General features: G+C 34.9%; 1 protein-coding gene across 7 annotated transcripts in view; it reads right to left on the bottom strand.

Moving 5' to 3' along the window:
- Window positions 1–24,879, bottom strand: part of LOC126808777 (serine/threonine-protein phosphatase 2A regulatory subunit B'' subunit beta) — a 281,556-nt gene that overhangs the window by 58,068 nt on the left and 198,609 nt on the right. For all 7 annotated transcript variants that reach the window (XM_050533746.2, XM_056101922.1, XM_050533748.2 and 4 more), the window contains 2 exons: window positions 22,880–22,966; window positions 12,599–12,743 (listed from right to left, as the gene is read on the bottom strand). In XM_050533746.2, the coding sequence (XP_050389703.1) occupies window positions 12,599–12,743; window positions 22,880–22,966 (232 nt within the window). The remainder of the gene's footprint in view (window positions 1–12,598; window positions 12,744–22,879; window positions 22,967–24,879) is intronic.

Genomic DNA, 24,879 nt, shown 5'->3' with positions numbered 1-24,879 from the left:
GCTTACAAGGAGATGTCGCTGAATAGGAGTGGCTGCTCATACAGATTCTACTGTATTATACTGTCATTACTTGAGAATGACAAGAGGAACTTGTTGAAACGTAGTGATTGTTTTCCATATAAATTTGTGTTTTTATATAATTTGTACTTGTGTCCAGTTTAAAGCTGACTGATTAATTTTAATAATGAGTGTCCAATTTACAAGTATTTAATTCTGTAAATACAAGTCATACTGGTCCTCAAGGTAAGGTTTCTTTTGATAACGCGTGTAAAATCATATTATGAAATCTTGATTAACAGATTGTGACTCTTTGGCACCAAAGTGAAAAATTCACACGAGATTATTCAGCAAAGTTGTTAGAACTTAGAAGTTAATAAAGTTCCATAAACTTATTGACATTTGACCTCTGGCTACTTGAATTCAATCAGGAGATGAAGAGCGGAAGCAGACCGTTAATAAAGTTATAAAAAAAAATAATTAGAAGACTGCATTAAATCATTTATGATTTAAAGAAGATATAAACCAGAACAACAAAACCAAAGATAGGTTGCCAGGCAACGAAACACACGCCCACAGCAGCTAAGTCATCCGGGTGATCAACAAGAGAGAGAGAGAGAGAAATGGGGTTTAACAAAATAGGTCATTTCGGGACTAACATATGGTTCAATTCTATTCCCATAATTCGCTTGCGCGTAGGGGTCTTTAGCTGTGGGAGGAAACCGGAGTACAGGCAACCCTACTCCTTGTCACGTACAGACCGTATGATACAGTGCGTGCGTGCTAACCATTCGGCCATCCAACCCCCCCGGGTGATCAACAAGATTGTTGCATATTTTTGTCAGTAATGAACATATTAACAATACATGAAAATCTGATTACGAGTAATAATAACCCATTAAGTAATTATCAGAAATCATTAGAATTTGTTTCGATTGTTTGTCTAATGACCTTAAACAATTTATATTAACTTTAGCTGTACACTTTTTCAAAGTGATCAAGGGCCATAAATCTGGCAGTAATTATCAGAAATCGTTGAAAATGAATAGGATTCTTCGGCTCATGACCTCAAACACTGTGTTAAGGTTACAACGATACAGAAAAAAATATCGCGATATAACACAATATTGGTAAAATAAATTATCACGATATCATGGATTATCGTCTTGAGTAAATTATCGCGATAATTAGAATTATTGTGCTTCAAAAATTCAATATCGTGATAATTATTGATATAAAATTGAGGTGTATAAATGGATTAATGTATCCATTTGGTATTTAGCAATGTATGCGAGATGTAGTGATGAAGTGAGACATATATACATGTATATATGCTGGGGTAAGATTATTCCTGTAGGTATCGTCACCGCAGATCATTCTATTCTGATCAGCTGGAATGCTCGGAATACCGAATAAATATCCATTAAATCAATACCTGGTTAACAGTCGGGTGTTCTTTTTAAACTAAAATATCCCCATATGAGTGACAGAAGAAATGCTCTTTTTCGTGTCAGCAGCAGTGTGTTTTTGCAGTTTGCCGAACTGTCATCAAAAATATTCCAATTGGCATTGGCAGTTTCAAGCTTGGAAGCCATTTTATTCAAAGAATAAAAGAAATATTATCCACATGATTTTTCAACGTAAAATATCAATGTAATTTTCAACGGACTGGGTAATCAACAATAAACCACCTCTTCGTTACTATGGCGACGTATATTGTCGCGTGCAGTTTTAACTGTATCATTCTGAGTAGGGGTATCCTCACCGTATAATATCATTCGTAATAAATATTGTGGATGCTTTCTTCGTGGGGGTATGGGACCAGACTATATCAAAGAGTAGCCAACACGTGTATGATAACGATTAATATTATTCAGTGAAATGTACTTGATACATGCGACTAATGTCGGTCAGTTGGTCCTAATACGGCTGTCTCAAAGGGGAGAGAGAGAAATGGGATTTAACGTCCACTCGACACAAACTAGGTCATTTCTGGACTAACATATGGTTTAATTTTATTTCAATAATTCGCTTGCGCGTAGGGGTCTTTAGCAGTGGGAGGAAACCGGAGAACCCGGAGAAAACCCACGAGGTTGGACAGGCGACCCTACTCCTTGTCACGAACAACCGGGGATTCGAAACCACGCCAGTAGACTCAATGACAGGCTTTATGATACAGCGCGCACGTGCTAACCATTCAGCCATCCAACCCCCCTCTGTCTCAAAGTCTGTTGTGGAATTTGGAATGGATCTAGTATCAACATTTGTTACAATTCGATTTCTTCTTCATTTTTGGAGTATTTTGAACGGATTTAACGTGAATTCTGATCAAAAATGAAAATATAGCGATATTTTTTTAGAATTATCGTGATAAAGTGATATTTGAGATTTCAGACGATAATTTTATCGCCTGACCTAATTATCGCAATATATCGCCATCCCTGGGGTATCGCGGCAACCTTACAGTGTTACACTGTGTGTGTATAAATTTAATCAGATATTAACTGAAGAAGAGCTTCTACAATATTTTTCAAAGAGGTCAAGGGCAATAACTCAGGCAGTAATTATCAGAATAGTTGAAAATCAATAGGATTCGTCTCATGACCTTAAAGGGTGTGTATAAATTTAAAGTCAATCGGAAATTAACTTTAGTCACTCGAGTCTCCACAAGATATTTCAAAGAGATCAAGGGCCATAACTCTGGCAGTAATTATCGGAAATCGTTGAAAATGACTAGATTCCTTCGTTTCCGCTTAAACACTGTGTATAAATCTAAAGTCAATTGGATATTTACTTTAGCGCCCACAAGTAAAGTGCCCACAAGATATTTCGAAGTTATCAAGGGCCATAACTCTAGCAGTAAGTATCAGAAATCGTTGAAAATGAACAGAATCATACGTCTTATGGCCTTAAACACTGTGTATAAAATTAAAGTCAATCAGATGTTAACTTTAGCCTTTAGAGCTTCTACAAGAATTTTCGAAGAGGTCAAGGGCCATAACTCTGGCACTAATAATCCGAAATAGTTGAAAATCAAAAGGCTTCTTCGTCTCACGACCTTAAACACTGTGTATAAATTTAAAGTCAATCGGATATTAACTTTAGCCTTTAGAGCATCCACAAGATATTTCAAAATGATCAAAGGCCATAACTCTGGCAGTAATTATCTGAAATCGTCACAAAGTCAATCGGATATTAACTTTGCCCTCCAGAGAGCGTCCACAAGATATTTCAAAGTGATCAAGGGCCATAACTGTGGCAGTAATTATGGGATATCTTTGAAAATCAATCGCAAATAGTTGAAAATCTATGGGTTTCTTCGTCTCATGACCTTAAACACTGTGTATAAATTTAAAGTCAATCAGATATTAACTTTAGCCTCTAGAGCATCCACAAGATTTTTTGAAGTGATCAAGGGCCATAACTCTGGCATTAATTATCGGAAATCATCACAAATCAACAGGCGTCTCCATCTCATGACCTTAAACACTGTATATAAATTTAAAGTCAATCGGATATTAACTTTATTTAGAGCGTCCACAAGATTTTTCAAAATGATTAAGGGCTATAACTCTGGCAGTAATTATCAGAAATCGTTGAAAATCAATAGGCTTCTTTGTCTCATGACCTTAAACACTATGTATAAATTTAAAATCAATCGGTTATTAACTTTAGCCTCTAGAGTGTCCACAAACAATTCTCTTCGCCCAATCAAATCTCTCCTGATTACAGTAAAACAATGTGTGTGTTAGTGCTGATTTCAAGAAAAATTTTACCCTTTGATGCATCGGGAGCAAACATCGATGTTCGCATCGGTAAATTTGTATTTCTATCCAGTTTGTTGAAACACGATCTATGGTCTTCGGACAGTTTATTAAATGTACTAGAAGATGGTGAAAATATTGTTCATCTGCTGTGTAGTCCAAGAGATGAAAATATTGTTCATCTGCTGTGTAGTCCAAGAGATGAAAATATTGTTCATCTGCTGTGTAGTCCAAGAGATGAAAATATTGTTCATCTGCTGTGTAGTCCAAGAGATGAAAATATTGTTCATCTGCTGTGTAGTCCAAGAAATGATAAAAAGATTCCAAGTGCGCAGCGATTACCCAATGTTTACATTGTAGCTATTTTAGATAGCCTCGTTTGTCACACGATTAGTTTCTCTGCAATAATCTGTTATGCACTGGTTAATTGAGTGTAATACATTTTGCGCGTTATGACGTAATGTAGTCGCAATTGTCACCAGACACTTTTCGGTAACATATTTAGAGCTCTGGTTAATGCGGATTGATTTTGTTATGTAGTAATGTATTGGTTGTTGATTGGACTGTTAACCAGTCATAATTTGGGATAAAAAATTTGCGGTGAGTATGGCAGTGTTTGAGTGGGATTGGGTCTAATCAAACGAAACACTGCGAGGAGTATGAGAAAACGTATAAAAAACTGACTTTGGTTCCTCTTGTGAAGACTGACCAATGAAGGAACATTTAAGAACCTTAAAACAATTCATTCAATTCGAGACACATATTAACATTAAAATCTAGACATCAAACACACATAAGTCACAACAAAAAGATAGGTTGCCAGGCAACAAAACATACGCCCACAGCAGCTAAATCGTCAGGGCAGTCAACAAGTGTTGTCACATATTTTTACTTTTTTCAGTAATGAAACATTTATAATACACTAAAAGAGTAATAACTTGTACTTCCCGGGAGGAGGTAAAAATAAGGATCGATAGTGTTGTAGCTTGATACAGTTTTATTTAGAAAATAAATTCTCGGTCTCTCAAATTCTCTCGTTCACTGAAACATGAACAAAATACGACTATTATCACATTATGTACATCAAATTAATAAACTTTTATAATAATATTTATAATAATAGCATTTATTATATTATAGCAGATATATATATATATAGATTGTTACATTCGTTTAAACTAAATATAAAAATATAAGGATAATTCAGATAGATTGACTACTTACCTGCTTTGGCACCATAAAATAAGACGCTCCCAGGAAAGTTGAAAATAGAGCGATAACTAATCAATCGTTAAAAACGGATCGATAAAAACTGGAGAACATCAAGTTAAAAACTTGACTATATTAAACGTAAACAGAGGGTCCAAGTTAAAAACTTGGTCTCGATAGCTCAAGTGTTAACGCTCATGTGTGTGCGTGTGTGTGAAAAACACTCACGTTCCAGTAATATACACATTCCTTATTAAGTAGACTCTATTAAACAGACACTTAAATATAGAAATACATGAAAACGAATAAACCTATAAACATAATAATAAATGTATATTAAATACTGCGTATTAGCATAATACAATATATATAACGAATGGGAAAATCACTCCCCCACCCTGAGCCAACTAGCTTAGAATGTACTACACAAGGAATAACCAATTGTACATACCGATATTAATCTACATAAAATACAATATTTTGGAATATTCTACTAAGCTAGAACTCCAAATTCAAACGTCTGAAAAAGACTAAATGACGAATTAACAACCCAGCATAAAAACAACATAAACAAAAAGTTCTAGTAAATAATCTTGTTCATCAATCAGCTGCTTCTAAAAGAACAAGTTTATTAATAGGTCGAATAAATTCAGAAGACCTGGTTTTAACCGTTGATGACCTTACCCTGCCGTCCCTACCTACCTTGATCTCTTTTACTAATGCCATGGGCCAAAGTGATCGGGGTAAAGACTCATCAAGCAGCAATACTAAGTCACCAATCCTTAAATCACGCGTAGTAGTTTGCCATTTATGACAAACTTGAAGAGATGGCAAATATAACTTCAACCATTTTTTCCAAAATAAATCAGCTAAATGCTGAACATATTTCCAGCGTTGATGATAAAAATCATTGACAGAGGTGACTGCAAGAGGTTTACAGTAACCGCTATTAAGAAGCAAGATTTGGTTGGGAGTAAGAGCTTTAAGATCCGTGACATCATCATTTACCTTAGTTATTGGACGAGAATTCACAATGCTTTCAATTTCCGTGAACAGGGTAACTAAAGAATCATGAGAAAGGTCCTTTGAAAGTGAACACACGACGAAAAACACCAATAAGGCTTTCCCAAGCGCCTCCAAAATTTGACGCTTTGGGAGGATTAAACATCCATTCAACATTTTCCAAGGTGAAAAAAGATGACAACCTTTTATTAACATTCCAACCATTCAATGCAGATCTAAGTTCATTATTAGCACCTATGAAATTCGAACCGTTATCTGAAATAATTTTGGAAGGCTTGCCTCTACGAGATTTAAATCTAACGTAAGCATTAATCAGGCTATTTGTGTCGAGAGAGTCAAGTACTTCAATGTGAACCGCTCTAGACACTAAACATGTAAAAATACACCCATAATTTTTTAAGTATTTCCTACCAAATTTCGTATCAAATGGCCCAAAACAATCAATGCCTACTCTACTAAAGGGGGGTTCACATGGTAATGGGGACATAACTTGTTGCATCGGTTTGGCAAATAGTTTTCTACACCTCAAACATTTCACATGATGAATAACAGATCTGCAACCAATAATCCAGTATTTTTCACGAATAATGGACATTAACCATTCTGTACCCACATGAAATTTCCTATGATACCAGTTGACAAACAATGTAGCTAAAACACCATTTGGAATTATAGGCAAAGATGAATAACCTGGAATACGAGCACCAACAACCAATACACCAGAAGAATTTAATTCAGGATTTAACCGTATAATATGAGACGACTTCTTTACAGATTTACCTTTCCCAAGTGAGTCTACCTCTGACTCATAGGAAATGCTCTGAAAAGTTTTAATGATCAAAATTTCGGCGTTTTGAAGACATGAAGCAGAAAGCTGACATGTGACTGTTCGCTTGAGAAGAAAAGTTTTGGCTCGAGTAAGCCAAGCAACAGCTTTACATAGTCTACGCCAATCGGACTTTTCGTGAGATAATACACTCAGACCAATAACATCTATGAAAATTAAGAAAACTTGGACCAGAAAACCATTCTCGCATTGAAGATAAATTAGATACACCGCGAGTAATAATATCTGCAGGATTTCCATCGCCATTGATGTGTCTCCATTGATGTGTATTAGTGAGTGATCTAATGGCACTGACGCGATTAGCAACAAATGTTTTAAACCTACCAGTGTCAGAATTTATATATTGTAAAACAATATTACTATCAATCCAGAAAGTTGATTCGTTTAAAGAAAGCGTTAGCTGATTTCTGAGGACCTCGTCCATTTTAACAGCTAAAACTGCGGCCTGCAATTCCAGTCTAGGAATAGTAATTGTCCTAATCGGGGTTACTCTACCTTTGGACAGAATTAATGCAGTATGTATCTTACCGTCATGATTAACACAACGCAAGTATGAAACACATCCGTAAGCTGACTCACTAGAATCCGAGAAATGATGAAGTTCAAATACGGTAAGGCGTTATTGAACTCTTTAGGTTTAATACACCTTCTGAAGGAAACAGTATTCAAAGAACGAAGATCAAACAACCAGTTATTCCACTTAGCGCATATATTGTGGGAAACTTCATCATCCCAAGACAAACTATTTTTCGTGGCATCTTGTAAGAGAATCCTGCCCCTAACAGTAAGCGGATTTATTAAGCCTAAAGGGTCATAAATGGATGCAACCATTTTCAACATTTTCCTTCGCGTTAAAATCTCATCCCCCGAAGAGAAATTGCATGAAAAATAAAAGAAATCATCATTGACGTTCCAGCGTATACCCAATGTTTTAGTTATTGTATTTTCAAATATTTTGGATTCCTTAGCCCTATCGTCCATAGGTATCGGGTCATAGGTACCCTCTTCGTTCGTAATGAACTTTGTGAGATTGAAACCACCTTTGGCCAATTCACATTTGGAGCCCTCAATGACTAGAGAAAGTTCTTCAACGGTAGGAGTAGATCGAAGCATATCGTTGACATAAAAGGAATTTAAAATGACGTCCTTAATGAGAGGGTTAACGAACGGATCATCGTAAGCAGTACGACGTAAGGCGTACGTAGAACTAGATGCGCACCAGACACCTCCAAAAACATGAACTGTCATACGATAAGTGGTGATTTGATTTAAAGTGTCAAACCAGAGAAAACGTAAACAATCGCACTGCTGAGGCGGGATGATGACCTGAAAATACATGCACTCAACGTCGGCACAGACTGCATAAGAGTGTTCGCAGAAACGGGGTAGAACGTGCAATAATTTATTGACAAGATCAGGTCCTTGATAACATTTATCATTTAAGGACTCGCCTTCATACTTAGCTGCACAGTCGTATACGACACGAACCTTGTCGGGTTTCTTGTCCGTTACAACAGCATGGTGAGGAAGATACCATGTCGGGTCGCTAGAAATTAAATTTGTAGGTTCAGCAAAACCTGATTTTATCAACTTATTGATTTCTAGATCATACCTTTGATACGTGCTTTTCCTTGAAAGACTTTTGAATAAATTATTCAAACAATATTCAGCAATATATCTATCATCTGGAATGACAGAGTTAGACCTGAAAGGTATAGGAATCACATAATGATTAGATTCATTGAGGAAAATCTCTTTGTCCCAAAAATATAAAACAAATTTATCTTCAACTGACAAGCACGAATTGTTCAAGTCTTGAAGTTCTTCATTCCACAAAAGATCCAGACTCTCCTGAGATTTTGAAGACGTAGGGTATGGGACGTGAGTAGAAGTAATGAAATTACTGATGGCCTTATGGGGTGTTACACTGGGAAAGTTTACTGACCCACACACAGCCCAACCAAGTAAGTATTTACAAGCAAAGGGTTTCCCTTTTTTACCCGAAACAACATCCAAAGGTAACAATGCTTCACTGTGATCTTGACCAATTAATACATCTACATTAACATTACCCCCCAAGACATAAACCTGGAATATCTTGTAAATGTGGGTAAAGAGAAACATCAATTTTAGCATTATTGACGGGAATATGATCAATCACGGCCAAATTAAACATCTGCAATGTGTCCCCATTAGATAGAGAAGAAAGTGATAGCCGTTTGACAACTTTCTTTTCTTTTGTGCATACACCAGTAACAGTGTCCAAAGGAAACCTGACTTTTATAACTTCAAGTTTGCCGGCAAAATAATTTAACACTCGTTGCGTACAAAAACTGTCCGTTGCGCCGGAATCGACTAATGCATGGGCCTTGTAGCTGCCGTCTACAATAACAGGGATGAGTGGCAAGATAGACGAGCTGTGGTTCAACAAATTAACAGACACCGGCAAGTCTCGTGTGGATTCTTGATGAAGTAAATACGAATGCCTTTGTTTACATTTTGAACACTTATAATTACTCTTACAGGTATCAACATGACCTCCAAGACAAAGATTACAAAGGTTATGCGCTTCAACGAACGCTCGTCTAGAATCAACTGACAACCTTTTAAAAGTAGGACATTTCAACAAAACGTGTTCTTCCTTGCAAGATGGACACGACACGGAAGTGGCTGAGCAATAAGACTTTTTATAGCTATTGCTGACAGGATCGGACTTGAACACATCTAATCCATAGACAGGATCATTCAAATGTTTTGCTTCCTTAAAGATAAAGTCGACAAAGTCAGGGAAATAGGGATATTCATTTTTTTTGTCAAATACATCAGCAGCAAGATTTCTCCATTTACCTTTAACAGATCGTATAGAAATTCTGTTCAAGATATGTTTAAAAAATGATTGGGAACTCACCTCATTAAGTTTATGTAATTGAAGAAGAGTGCTATAAGCTTCCTGAAGAGAATCAGATAATGCCATCAAATCACGTGCAGTTCTTACAACTTTACCCAGTCTTAGAGATGAAATGATCTCTTCAGAAATAACATGAGGATTACCGCAACGTTGTTCTAGAATATCTAGGGCTTCAGAATATCCTTCAGCTGAAGAAGACTTAGAGCAAGCAGAAATCAATTTAGCGGCTTTACCTGTACAGTATTGCTGAAGCAAGTTAAGTCTGGTTAAAGGGTCATCAGTAAAATTTTCAACAGATTGTTTGAATTGATTGATAAACTTATAATATTTACTAGGTGAGCCATCAAATATTTGGAGTTCTACCTTTGGCAATTGTAACAATTTTATTAATTCAGTTAAACTGCTATCTAAACTAGCTGATTTATTAACAGATTCACTAACATATGTACTATCACTACCCTTTGGTTAATTACACGCGATTCTGACTCTTTAAGTAACGAAAATGGTTCTAAAAATGTGTTTGCCTGATCTAAAACAGTACAATACTTATCATGAATTTCTGATATATATGCATCAGATTCACTACACAATTCATCAAATTTATCAGGATCATCGATATCTAGTAGAGAATCTTCATAACGTTCAGAAGCTATCATTAGCTCTCTATACAAATGTTTCAGTTTATCTAAACTTACTTTTGTGTCCTCTGGACTACGTTCAGACAAATGTGATTGTAATTTATGCAATTCGCGTGTAAAAGGTATCTTCTTGTAAGTTCGAGATCGTTTTGATTCTTTCATGGTGTGTCTTGTAAAGATGGTTCTGTAGATGGTGAAAAACTACGAATCAGGAACAGGTTTGGTCATCAAGTGTTGAATTGACAGGAACTTGGTAAACAGCTTTAGACCGACCTCAGTAGTGGTTTTAGCTTTGAACTGTACTTTCCGGGAGGAGGTAAAAATAAGGAACGATGGTGTTGTAGCTTGATACAGTTTTATTTAGAAAATAAATTCTCGGTCTCTCAAATTCTCTCGTTCACTGAAACATGAACAAAATACGACTATTATCACATAATGTACATCAATTTAACAAACTTTTATAATAATATTTATAATAATAGCATTTATTATATCATAGCAGATATATATATATAGATTGTTACATTCGTTTAAACTAATTATAAAAATATAAGGATAATTCAGATAGATTGACTACTTACAAGCTTTGGCACCATAAAATAAGACGCTCCCAGGAAAGTTGAAAATAGAGCGATAAAAACTGGAGAACGTCAAGTTAAAAACTTGACTATATAAAACGTAAACAGAGGGTCCAAGGTAAAAACTTGGTCTCGATAGCTCAAGTGTTAACGCTCACGTGTGTGCGTGTGTGTGAAAAACACTCACGTTCCAGTAGTAACGCGTCTCACGTGATATATACATTCGTTGTTAAGTAGACTCTATTAAACAGACACTTAAATATAGAAATACATGAAAACGAATAAACCTATAAACATAATAATAAATGTATATTAAATACTGTGTATTAGCATAATGCAATATATATAACGAACGAGAAAAACACAACTCATGAAGTAATTGTCAGAAAACCATTAGAATTTGTTTGGTTTTTATAAAGTTCTGTCCCATGCTTATGCTTAGTATACAACTTTTAATATCATGGATTTAGCTGTTCAAGTCATAAAAATTTACTTGTTCGTGTCAAGATCTTAAGCTCTGTGTATCAATCTGAAGTCAATCAGATGATAACTTTAGCCTCTAGAGCGTCACAAGATTTTTCAAAGTGATCAAGGGCCATAACTTGGGCAGTAATTATCGGAAATCTTTGAAAATCAATTGGATTCCCCTTCTCATGACCTCAAACACTGTGTATAAATTTAAAGTCAATCAGATATTAACTTTAGCCTTTAGAGCGTCCACAAGATTTATTGAAGTGATCAAGGGCCATAACTCTGGCAGTAATTATCGGAAATCGCTGAAAATCAATAGACTTCTTCGTCTCATGACCTTAAACACTGTGTATAAATTTAAAGTCAATCAGATATTAAGTTTAGCCTCTAGAGCACCCACAAGATTTTTCAAAGTGATCAAGCGCCATTACTCTGGCAGTAATTATCAGAAATCGCTGAAAATCAATAGGCTTCTTCATCTCATGACCTTAAACACTGTTTATAAATTTAACGTCAATCGGATATTAACTTTGGCCTCTAGAGTGTCCACAAGAATTTTTGAAGTAATCAAGGGCCGTAACTCTTGGAGATCGCTGAAAATCAATAGGCTTCTTTATCTCATGGCCTTAAACACTGTGTATAAATTTAAAGTCAATCGGATATTAACTTTAGCCTTTTAGAGCGTCTACAAGATTTATTGAAGTGATCAAGGGCCATAACTCTGGCAGTAATTATTGGAAATTGCTGAAAATCAATAGGTTTCTTCGCCTCATGATCTTAAACACTGTGTATAAATTTAAAGTCAATCGGATATTAATTTTAGCCTCTAGAGCGTCCACAAGATTTTTTGATGTGATCAAGGGCCATAACTCTGGCAGTAATTATCGGAAATCGCTGAAAATCAATAAGCTTCTTCGTCTCATGGCCTTAAACGGATATTAACTTTAGCCTCTAGAGCAATTGTGGACTTCGGACCATCGGATGGACGGACCGACGACAATATACGACCACATTTCAATGAGGGCGTATAAAAACCCACCAGACATTGTAAGCCATAAAATCATTAAAGTGTTGTTTATTGATGACTGAATTCATACAAATGAACAATGCATATAATTGTATAGATGAGTTGAAAAGTTAAGTAATTATGTATGTCATCCAACCTGACACAAGCAATCTTCAAATGGTAGCTTTTCAATTCCTAATTCCTCCATTTTCTGCATCTGTTCCTCATAGAATTGTTCCATTTCATACATGGATATGACACCATCTCCATCTAGATCCATACATCTAAACCAATATTCTATACTGTAATAATAATACATCTCATTCAGGTTATTTTTTTCAAATTCAGTTCATATTTGCTAAAAGAAATGTCAATGTCTAAACAGAAGTATTATGCATATTATTCGAATTTGTGAGATATGAACATTTTGCTAGCTTGAACAGAGATAGTAACTGATAGCTAGCTTGACTGCAGTGTTTCGAGGGCCTCGTGTAGACAATACTTGATCTAGAAGCTCTGCATGGGATTGAGGAAGGAAGTGATTCCAACTCTAGGGCGCAATCCCACTCCACAATGAATGTCATCAAAATATGTAATAAAATGCATAAAATAACAGCGCCAAAAAAACACCGAGCGCCTCAGTAGAACATGATCGCATTGCCATCGTTATCTCGTCGGAAAGCAAAATTATTCAAGTTAACATGAAGTTCATTTAAGTTAGCTTGTGTGAAACACTTTTGTTTTTGTTAAGATTATTAGGGTTTCACACTGCGTAGCTTGTGTGAAACACTATTGTTTTTGTTAAGATTATTATTAGGGTTTCACACTGCGTAGCTTGTGTGAAACACTGTTGTTTTTGTTAAGATTATTATTAGGCTTTCAGACTTTTGTCTGAAAGACTATTGTTTTTACTAAAATTATTATTATTAAGCATATGAAAGCTTATTGTTTTTGTTAAGATTATTATTAGGGTTTCACACTGCGTAGCTTGTGTGAAACACTATTGTTTTTGTTAAAATTATTATTAGGCTTTCACCTTCGGTGAAAGACTATTGTTATTACTAAGATTAATATTATTAGGCTTTCAGACTTTTGTCTGAAAGACTATTGTTTTTACTAAAATTATTATTATTTTTTTCCGCGGGAGCCTATTTCTCCATGATCGAAAACAGATATCGATCTGGAACCAAATTTTCTATTGGGAAACCATGTGGTGGCTACTTGATAAAACAATTTCGAAACTTCTGAGCATACCGGAAGTAACCGAATTTTGTACTTTTTTCTGGAATTGAAAATCAGCCGTAGTTTCGTCAATTCTTTACCTATTTTCAAACAAATGACATTTTCGGAAACCCCAAATCTTTTCCGAGATAATGACTATCTCACATTTTTCAATTTCGAACATTCTTCTATGGCTTTTGTCGTTCGAATTTTGAAAATACGTTGTTTACGAGACAATTTTTGTTATTTTTGAAAATTTTCAAATTTGACCTACATTTTTGGATACCTGAAGACCATCCGATTCCAGAAATATAAGTTTCATTCCGAGTTGTTGCCCTTTATTTTTCGATTTTTTTCGAATTTTCTGCCCATTTCCCAAGCCTTATATTTTTGGGAAAGGATAAATCGATATTTCTGAAAGTCCTGGAACATAAAACTATATAGTCAGACCGCTGCATAAAGCAATTTCAACAACGATCCGGAAACCGGAAGTAGTCGAAATAATGAAAGATATTTCGAAAAAAAACGCAAAAAATGGGTGTTTTGGGGAAAAACTCGATTTCTCCTTCCAGTATCAATGGATGAAACAAATTAAGCTTTCGTTGAGTGGCCCGAGGAATGGACTGTCGTATGATGCCCAATTTATACGGATACTATGACCAAGCAGCAAAATATGACACTGAAAATCAAGTATTTTCTGATTTTTAGCGTTTTTGGACGCCTGTATCTCGAAAACGGCTCCAGGGATTTTTCTTCAACTTTCCCTATCGAGAGTCCCTCCGGTAGTCTTGTGCATGAATCAATCCAATAAGACATTGAAATGTCTGGAATAGGTAAAATAACGTACTGAAAATCGAAAAAAGTTGAAAAATCGTGAAATTTTGGAAAATGCTCTATTACTTTATATTTCAAACAATTTTTTACAAAAAAGTTACACATTCAGATAGCTGACCTAATTACGATTCTAACGATGTATAATATGTATTGAAATATTTAAATTTAATTTTCGATATATTGACATTTTTGCATTTTTGGCACTATTGAACTTAGGATTTCCCAGGGACATTTTATCTGATCAGACAATGTAATATATTATTACATACCCCTGTGGCGATTTGATAAGCCAATCCGGTTATTAAAACTATCCCGACAATAATCTCCATACCGGAAGTATTCAAAAAATGAAGAAAAAAGGTTTTAAAAAATAGCGCTCTTGCGAAAAACTTGATTTCTCCATCAGATGTTACCGGACCAAAAGAACTAAAGTATCGCTAGATAGCCCCATTAATGGACTATCATATGACATCTGAATGATACGATTTAGATGGCTAGAAAATAAATTATGGTACGCCGAAAATCTAGTATTTTCCGTTTTGGAGCATTTTGAGTGGACTATGGCGTGAGTCCAAAAATAAAAGCATTGAAATAATATAAGTGGTCCAAAAAGAACCTCAATCTTGGAAAAAAATTGAAAAATCCTTAAATTACTGAAAATGATCTTCTAATTTTCTTTCTTTGGAAAACAGCTGAATGGATTATTCTGAAACTTCTTGTACAGAAGATAAGGTAACCAAACAACTTGTTAAAGCTATCCCGACAGTGATCCAAAAACCGGAAGTAATCGAAAAAATTTCCGATATTTTGAGAAAAAAAACCCCTAAAAAGTAAAAAAATGGCGATCTTGCGAAAAAAAGTGATTACTACGCCAGATTCCACCGAATCAAAACAACTAAAGTTTCATCGGATAGTTTGAACAATGGACGATCTTATGACATCTAAATGGTAAAAATTCGCGAGATAGGCAATAAATAATGGAACGCTGAAAATCTATTATTTTCCTTTTTTGAGCCTATTCAGACGCTTTTATTTCTCTTATTTATTTCCTTTCTTAAACTTATGTTACTTAGAGTCCTAACGGTGGTCTATGGTGTGAATCCAAATTTAAAAGCCTCAATATAGTATAAATGGTCCAAAAGGGCCACAATCTTTGAAAAAAGTCGAAAAATCGTTATATCTGTAAATCTGCTTCTAATGGTATAATGTCCAATGGATCTTTCTGAAACTTCTGGTACAGGAAGTTAAGTTCCCATACCACTTGTTAAATCTATACCGATAATGATCTGTAAACGGGAAGTAGTCAAAAAAATATTCGATATTTTTAAAAAAAAAAGACAGTAAAAAAATTGGTGCTCTTGCAACAATCGGGATTTCACCGTCGAGTGTGACCGGATCAAAACATCTAAAGTATCGTTTGGTAGGTCGATAAATAGGCTATTGTATGACACACTTCCTGTCTGATTCCTGAAAGCCGGTTCAGTGCTGCTTGCAGGTCTAGTTATTATTATTTTTTTCCGCGGGAGCCTATTTCTCCATGATCGGAAACAGATATCGATCTGGAACCAAATTTTCTATTGGGAAACCATGTGGTGGCTACTCCTTAAAACAATTTTGAAACTTCAGCGCATACCGGAAGTGACCGAATTTCGTGCGGTGCATAAAAATTAACAAACGGCCGTAGCTTCGTCAATTCTGTACCTATTTTCATACAAATGACATTTTCAGAAACCCTGAATCTTTTCTCGGACGATAGCAGTTGAAAATTTCGAAATTTCGAAACTTCATCGCTGACTTTTAGCGTTCGAAAAATGAAAAATTTTGTTTAACAATTTTTGTTATTTTTCAAAATTTTCAAATTTGACCTACATTTTTGGATACCTGAAGACCATCCAATTACAGAAATATAATTTTCGTTTCGAGTTATCGCCCTTTATTTTTCGATTTTTTTCGGATTTTCTGCCCATTTCCCAACCCTTATATTTTTTGGAAAGGATAAATCGATATTTCTGAAAGTCCTGAAACATAAAGCTATATAGTCAGACCGCTGCATAAAGCAATTTCAACAACGATCCGGAAACTGGAAGTAGTCGAAATAATGATAGATATTTCGAAAAAAAACGCAAAAAATGGGTGTTATGGGGAAAAACTTGATTTCTCCGTCCAGTATCAATGGATTCAACGGATTAAGATTTCGTTGTGTGGCCCCATTAATGGACTATTATATGGCATCTCAATGGTACGATTTCAATGGTTAGAAAATAAATTGTGGTACGCCGAAAATCTAGTATTTTCCGTTTTTGGAGCCTTTTTAGACGTCTTTTTCTCGAAAACGACAACTCCGATTTTTCTGAAACTTTTTAAACGCAGAGTCCTATGGGTGGGTTATGGCGTGAGTTCAACAATAAAAGCATTGAAATAACATAAGTTGTCCAAAAAGAGCCTTAATCTTGGAAAAAAGTTGAAAAATCCTTAGATTACTGAAAATGATCTTCTAATTTTCTTTCTTTGGAAAACAGCTGAATGGATTATTCTGAAACTTCTTGTACAGAAGGTAAGGTAACCAAACAACTTGTTAAAGCTATCCCGACAATGATAAAAAAAAACGGAAGTAGTCGAAAAAATTTCGGATATTTTGAGAAAAAAAAAAACGTAAAAATTAAAAAAATGGAGATCTTGCGAAAAAAGTGATTACTACGCCAGATTTCACTGAATCAAAACAACTAAAGTGTCATTGGATAGTTCGAACAATGGACAATCTTATGAGATCTAAATGGTAAAAATTCGCGGGTTAGGCAATATATAATGGAACGCTGAAAATCTATTATTTTCCTTTTTGGAGCCTATTCAGACACTTTTATTTCGAAAACTTCTCTTATTTCCTTTCTTAAACTTCTGTTACTTAGAGTCCTAACGGTGGTCTATGTTGTGAATCCAAATTTAAAAGCCTCAATATAGTATAAACGGTCCAAAAGGGCCACAATCTTTGAAAAGAAGTCGAAAAATCGTTATATCTGTAAATCTGCTTCTAATGGTATAAGGGAGGTAAAACTGTCCAATGGATCTTTCTGAAACCCACTGGTACAGGAAATTAAGTTCCCATACCACTTGTTAAATCTATCCCGATAATGATCCGTAAACAGGAAGTAGTCAAATAAATATTCGATATTTAAAGAAAAATACAGTAAAAAAAATCTATCCCGATAATGATCCGTAAACAGGAAGTAGTCAAATAAATATTCGATATTTAAAAAAAAAAGACAGTAAAAAAAATCGGTGCTCTTGCAACAATCGGGATTTCACCGTCGGGTGTGACCGGATCAAAACATCTAAAGTATCGTTTGGTAGCTCGATAAATGGGCTATTGTATGACACACTTCCTGTCTGATTCCTGAAAGCCGGTTCAGTGCTGCTTGCAGGTCTAGTTATTATAATTATTATTTATCCCGGGAGCCTATTTCTCCATGATCGAAAACAGATATCGATCTGGAACCAAATATTCTATTGGGAAACCAGGTGGTGGTTACTCCTTAAAACAATTTTGAAACTTCTGCGCATACCGGAAGTTACCCAATTTTGTACTTTTTTCGCGATATTGAAAATTGACCGTGGTTTCGTCAATTCTTTACCTATTTTCAAACAAATGACATTTTCGGAAACCCAGAATCCTTTCCGAGATAATGGCTATCTCACATTTTTCAATTTCGAACATTCATCTATGGCTTTTGTCGTTCTAATTTTGAAAATACGTTGTTTACGAGACAATTTTTGTTATTTTTCAAAATTTTCAAATTTGACCTACATTTTTGGATACCTGAAGACAATCCGATTCCAGAAATATAAGTTTCATTCCGAGTTATCGCCCTTTATTTTTCGATTTTGTTCGAATTTTCTGCCCATTTCCCAACCCTTATATTTTTGGGAAAGGATAAATCGATATTTCTGAAAGTCCTGGAACATAAAGCTATATAGTCAGACCGCTGCATAAAGCAATTTCAACAACGGTCCGGAAACCGGAAGTAGTCGAAATAATGTCCGATATTTCGGAAAAAATTCAAAAAATGGGTGTTTTGGAGAAAAACTCGATTTCTGTGTCCAATATCAATGGATTAAACAAATTAAGCTTTCGTTGAGTGGCCCGGGGAATGGACTGTCGTATGATGCCCAATTTATACGGATAGTATGAGCAAGCAGCAAAATATGACATGCTGAAAATCAAGTATTTTCTGATTTGGGGCGTTTTTGGACGCCTGTATCTCGAAATCTTAACCGCAACTTTTTTTTTAACTTTCTCTATCGAGAGTCCATTCGATAGTCTTGTGTCACAAAATTGTTTATAACATCTTCCCTTGCCGAGAAATAACCCATTTTGTCAGGATCACTTTTTAAGATTTTTCGCATTTAAATTTCAGTGTATGGGTTCTGGGTTAATTATTTATTGCCTGATTTGTGTAAAAGAAAAGCCCACCTGGTGCAAATTCTCAATTTACTTCTACCTATAAAAGTTTCTGTTGGCACCGGAAGTGACGTAATTTTGCCTAAAACTTCAATTTTGACTTGTCAAAAGGTCTTTTAAAAAGCAAATATTAATGTTTACAAATCTAATAGATCAAGATGAATGCTCATACTAAAGATGCAAAATATGTCTTGCTTTGTTTTTGGGGTTTTTTTTATTTCGGTTTTGCATTTCCATTATTTTGATTTAAACCTGAAAAAAAGGTGTAAAAATGAGCTATTTACAATGCATTCAGGCTTTTCATATTTTAAAATATTTCTTCACAACTTTCACGAACCTGTAGCATTAATCCATACGATGACAATGTATGTCAAAATTAGTTTTTAATATTAACAGTTGCCGAGAAATAGGCAATTTTACATGAGTCTCTTTTCACGTTATTTTGCCTGTAAAAGAGTTAATTATAATCCGATTTTCTTTTTTTTTTCACCATATGATGCCTAATGCCATTTTTGACTGGGCGGATCCAATTTTACATTTTCAGTGTCACCGGAAATGGCGTGATATGGGCAAAAACTGTATTTATAGCCTTCAAAACAGATATTTTATTCAAATGAGTCTGATTTGTAATGTTTTTAAATCTATGACATTTGATTGCAATCAACAAATAGAATGAACTAATACGATCATACCGATACCACAAAATGGTTCCTAACTTTTATGGTTGCAGGGAAATAGACGATTGTCTACAAGTCACTTTTCAAGGTTTTTGGTCTATAAAAGTGTCAATTATTATTTGATTTTCATAAAATTTTCACCATGTGATGCCTGATGCCATTTATGATTTCATGGAACTAATTTAACATTTTCATTATCACCGGAAGTAATGTCGTTTTGGCAAAAACTGTATTTTCAGCCTTCAAAACAAATAGTTTATGTAGTGAGTTATATTTATTATTCGTTTAACATTATGATATTTGATTCCAATGAAGATATAGATTGGATCAATACGATCATATAGATGTCCAAAAATTGCTTCTACCATCTTTCTTTGTCGAGAAATAACCAATTTTGTCAGGATCACTTTTTAAGACTTTTTTCACATTTTAAGTTCCATTAGATATTCAGCTAACTTAGTGGTAAGTTAGTAATAAATTTTGTCAGCATCACTTTTTATACTCCCAGTCGACGCCCCCGTCCGTCCATCGGTCCGGTGTCCACAACTGCTTGTGGATGCTCTAGAGGCCAAAGTTAATATCCGATTGACCTTAAATTTATACACAGTTTTTAAGGTCTTGAGATGAACCAGCCTATTGATTTTCAGCAAATTCCGATAATTACTGCCAGAGTTATGGCCCTTGATCACTTCAAAAAATCTTGTGGACGCTCTAGAAGCCAAAGTTAACATCCGATTGACCTTAAATTTATACACAGTGTTTAAGGTCATGAGAAGTAGAAGCTTATTGATTTTCAGCGATTTCCGATAATTACTGCCCGAGTTATGGCCCTTGATCACTTTGAAAAATCTTGTGGACGCTCTAGAGGCCAAAGTTAATATCCGATTGACTTTAAATTTATACACAGTGTTTAAGGTCATGAGACTAAGAATCCTATTCTGATAATTACTGCCAGAGTTATGGCCCTTGATCACTTCAAAAAATCTTGTGGACGCTCTAGAGGCCTAAGTTATTATCCGATTGACCTTAACAATATGTAACTGTGCACATTGACTTGTATTAAGTACACATTCCAGTTTGACAGCTAGATAAGCTGGGTTTTTTCATTTAAGTTTATGTTTTTCTTTCTTGTTACTATGGTGCATATGAATAACTAGTCAAAATACCATCAAAATCAGTTTTATTTTTATTTTCTCTTCTGAAATGGAAAAAAAATATTTTCGCCCGAGAAACGGGAAAATAAATTGGTGTGGACTAAGGTTTAATTAATAAGATGTGTTTGTTAGATGTTTCCTTCAAAGATTTGTTACTGTGTTTACGGATAATGCAATGGAAATTTTGCTTGTGTCTTTGATAATTATTGGAAATGGAATGGGATTATATTATCAAGGATATTTGTCATCTATTGTATGAGTATAGTAACTACTTTCTACATGCATTTACGTGTTAAACCACAAGTAATTTTTTTGTAAGAAGGGCACAATTTCCTCCATTATTCAACATTTATATTAATGGTGTAACTTATGCCATTTTATGTCATTTACGAGAAACGATACAGTTAATTTTCTATTGTTTTGTAGAGCCTTTTAATAAACCATGTGAGAGACGTTAATACAGTAGACTCCACATATAACGACTGCGCATACTATGGACAATCGCTTATAATTATTCAAAACAGTTTGGTCCTGATTTTTGTAATAGAAATTTCTTATTTTCAAAGTCTTTTATAGCGGACACTGTATAACAGACAACCGTTTATAACGGACGATTTTCATGGTCACTAATCGACAAATCAATGTAAAAGTCCAGTAATGATGATATTACTGATTTTATTATCGGTGACCGGACTACTTTTCCCAGAAAATATCCATACTGATCTTACGGGAAACATGTGAATACTACATGCAGGGCTGGCCACGAATAAATTGATGGCGAGCACATCACTGCTCACGCAAATTTAGGTTTGGGCGCGCAAGGCGAGCAATAAAAATTGCTCACGCAAAATGTTGTTTGCGTGAGCACACATTTTGTAACATTATTTCAATTTAAAATCATAAGAAATTGCTATTCCAGGCTTTGCAGTAAATATGTGTGACCATCGCTTTCTGTTTTTGACAGTCATACGACTCTTCTTTAAAACCAATTTCCGTATGGATTTCTTCACCCCACGACATAAATGTGGATAGGGCAATCAGGTTTCCTTTGGCCATTATTACGCTCAGATTGAAAATTATACGACGGCACAATGGAATAAAAACCGAAGTTCTGATAAAATAAGAAATACCGATAAATATTAGTTTGAAACGTGTTTATTTAGCGTGAATGCCAAATGCCGGATGTAAACATTCTTTACTTTAGACTCGATTATCACGCGTTTGTTACTGGTGTTCGTAGGAAAATCAGTCATGACGTTCAGGTCTCAAGTGTATTTTTAGTAACACAAGTGGCGAGTAACTTCATTAGCCAATCAAATTTAAGGAGGAAATGCCGCGTGCAGCTGGGTGAATCTCAGTTTGACAGACGAATTTATGACGTTATTGACATTGTTGGGTTAGTTTCGGCAATAAACTTGTCAATATTTTGATTTTTTTACAGGTTTTTCTTAAAATTTTGCGCGAGCAACGAACCGCTCGCGTAAATGTAGATTTACGCAAGCACAGCGCGAGCGCGAGCAATTGCTCGCGTCTCGTGGCAAGCCCTGACATGACTTTTATGTAAATACATGCATGTTCTGTAGATTCTGCATATGATAAATGTTGTTATTTCATGGGATGGTGTTTGTTACCTTCTGATTGCTAATTCAGGGTCGACAGCAGATTTTTTGTATAACGGACACCGTTTATAACGGACAATTTCTTCCGGTCCGGAGGTGTCCATTATATGCGAAGTCTACTGTATTTTCTTTTGTGTTTTGTGTTGGCCTATTTCAAATAACTATAAACTCATTGGCCAATTATCAAATATACAAAAAATATCACAGATGGAAAACACATATAAAAACTTAATTTTTGTAACCAATCAACATTGCACAGGGTAAATACATCAGGAATATTGCCGTTTCGATAGGTCTATACAGTGCGTGATCCACGTTCTGTAGTTAATGACAACAGTAAATTTTATCTATGTGTTATATAGGGGAGTATTGATTTTTCCCAAATTCCCGAAATCAGAGAGGGGGTACGTGTTATACATGGCAGCATGTTATACGCAGGTGTTTACAGTATATCTAACAGACGGAAGAATTACAAACCTTCTTGGATGTCTTTTGTCTTCTTCGGCGATTAAAAACCAGACGAATTCCGTATAACTCATCTTACCTTCTTGAAATGTACTACCACTAAAATAACAAATGTTAAAAATAATATAAATCACAAAAACAAAAATCCACGTTTATATAAAACTGAATGCTATTAATAACAAATTCATTGTGTCATTTTAGCACAATAGAAATCCCTTGCAAACTACAATATCGTAAAAGATGAATCTCTAATAGGAATATCGGTCCAAAAATGGTTCAATTCCGTTCAGTATTTACAAAGATATGTTAAATTGAAATTTCATCAATCTGTTCAGCTTGCTATTTAATAAGCCTGCCACCAATTCGTTGTGCGCAAACAGATTTGATAGGAAAGGACTATCCTAAATCGAATAAATCCAAGCTTATTTTGCTTTTGCTTTTTTAAACATAGCCTACATTATGCAAGAGCTAAATCTGCCTATTGCGGAACTTTCTTTGGGCCTGAAATGTTATATAAACTATTAATTAGACATTTATTAACATGAAAAGACCTTAATCAACTCTTGATGTCATCTTATGTGTCAGATTTTCAATTGATTTGAATCTGATTTGCGGCTTAACGCTCATTGATGATTTAATCCAAAATTGATAATCAAGACTATGTTTTTATCGTACCAACCTTAGTAATGATGGTCGAGGCTAGGCCTAAAATTTAAATGGTAATATATCGGTTCAGAGTGGAGCAATTTGACTGACATTTTCAGAATATTCCCTTTACATTATCCTGTTTTTAACTATTATAGTGAGAACTGCCAGCTCTTTATCTAATCTTCCATAATGTATCTTTAATTAAATGTTAAATAATCGATCTTAAGTACATATTAGCGTGAATTAAGCGATGAGAAATTTGATATTTCAACGAACAATAGATATCAAAAGGAACTAAGATCTTTGGGTTATAAACATACAATCAGCGCCCATAATCCATGAAGTTATGGTCTGATACATGCCAATTTAAAAAAGAACTGAGATCTTTGAGATATAAACCTGTATTTCAAGTTTTATCAAAATCGGATAAAAATTGTTATCTCTAGAGGGTCCACAACCTTGGTATTACATACATTTACACAAGAGCTTCCACTTCAAAATTTTCACTGCCGGTCATTTTTGATAAAACACGAAAACTTTGCAAAGTAAATTCATATTTCATGTTTTTCATTCATGGTAAGGTATTGGGAATTCACGTGTTTATACCACTTTGTCAGCATGGGGTACACAAAAATTATATATTGGGACTTAAAAATGAAATATTAGTAAGGCTTATGATAATTATTTATTAATTAACTGGATAAAAATTCAGACCTCTTAGAAGGTCCACAAACTAAAATCACGATTTTTGGGACAATCAGGGGCCGTTATACAGAAAGTTACAGTCTGATACTCGTGAATAGCGAAAGGCACCCAGATCTTTGTAATATAAATCTATATTTTAAGTTTCATCAAAATCTGATAAAATTGTGACCTCTAGAGGGTCCACAAGCTAAAAACATGATTTTCGTACAATCACGGGCCATAATCCAGGAAGTTAGGGTCCGATATACAAAAGTATCGAAAGGAACCCAGATCTTTGTAAAATCTGATAAAAATTGTGACCTCTAGAGTGTCCACAACCTAAATACGGTACGACACATGGCAATATCGAAAGGAACCAAGATCTTTGGGAGATGAATTAAAATTTGATTAACATTGGATAAAAACTGTGACCTGTAAAGTGTCCACAAACAAATTGTGGACGGACGGACAGGGGCGATGACAATATACGTCCACATGAAAATGTGATATACAATAATTAATAGAATACAACATCAAGGATAGGTTGCCAGGCAACAAAACATACGCCCACAGCAGCTAAGTGGTCGGAGCAGTCATTAAGGGTTGTCACATATTTTTTCTTTGTCAGTAATGAAAACATATACAACACACTAAAATCTGATTACGAGTACTACCCATTA

The sequence above is a fragment of the Patella vulgata genome, chromosome 1 (assembly GCF_932274485.2).
Source record: "Patella vulgata chromosome 1, xgPatVulg1.2, whole genome shotgun sequence".
NCBI lineage: Eukaryota > Metazoa > Mollusca > Gastropoda > Patellidae > Patella > Patella vulgata.
The sequence above is the reverse complement of the archived record's forward strand: the minus strand, read 5'-3'. Positions and strand labels throughout refer to the sequence as shown.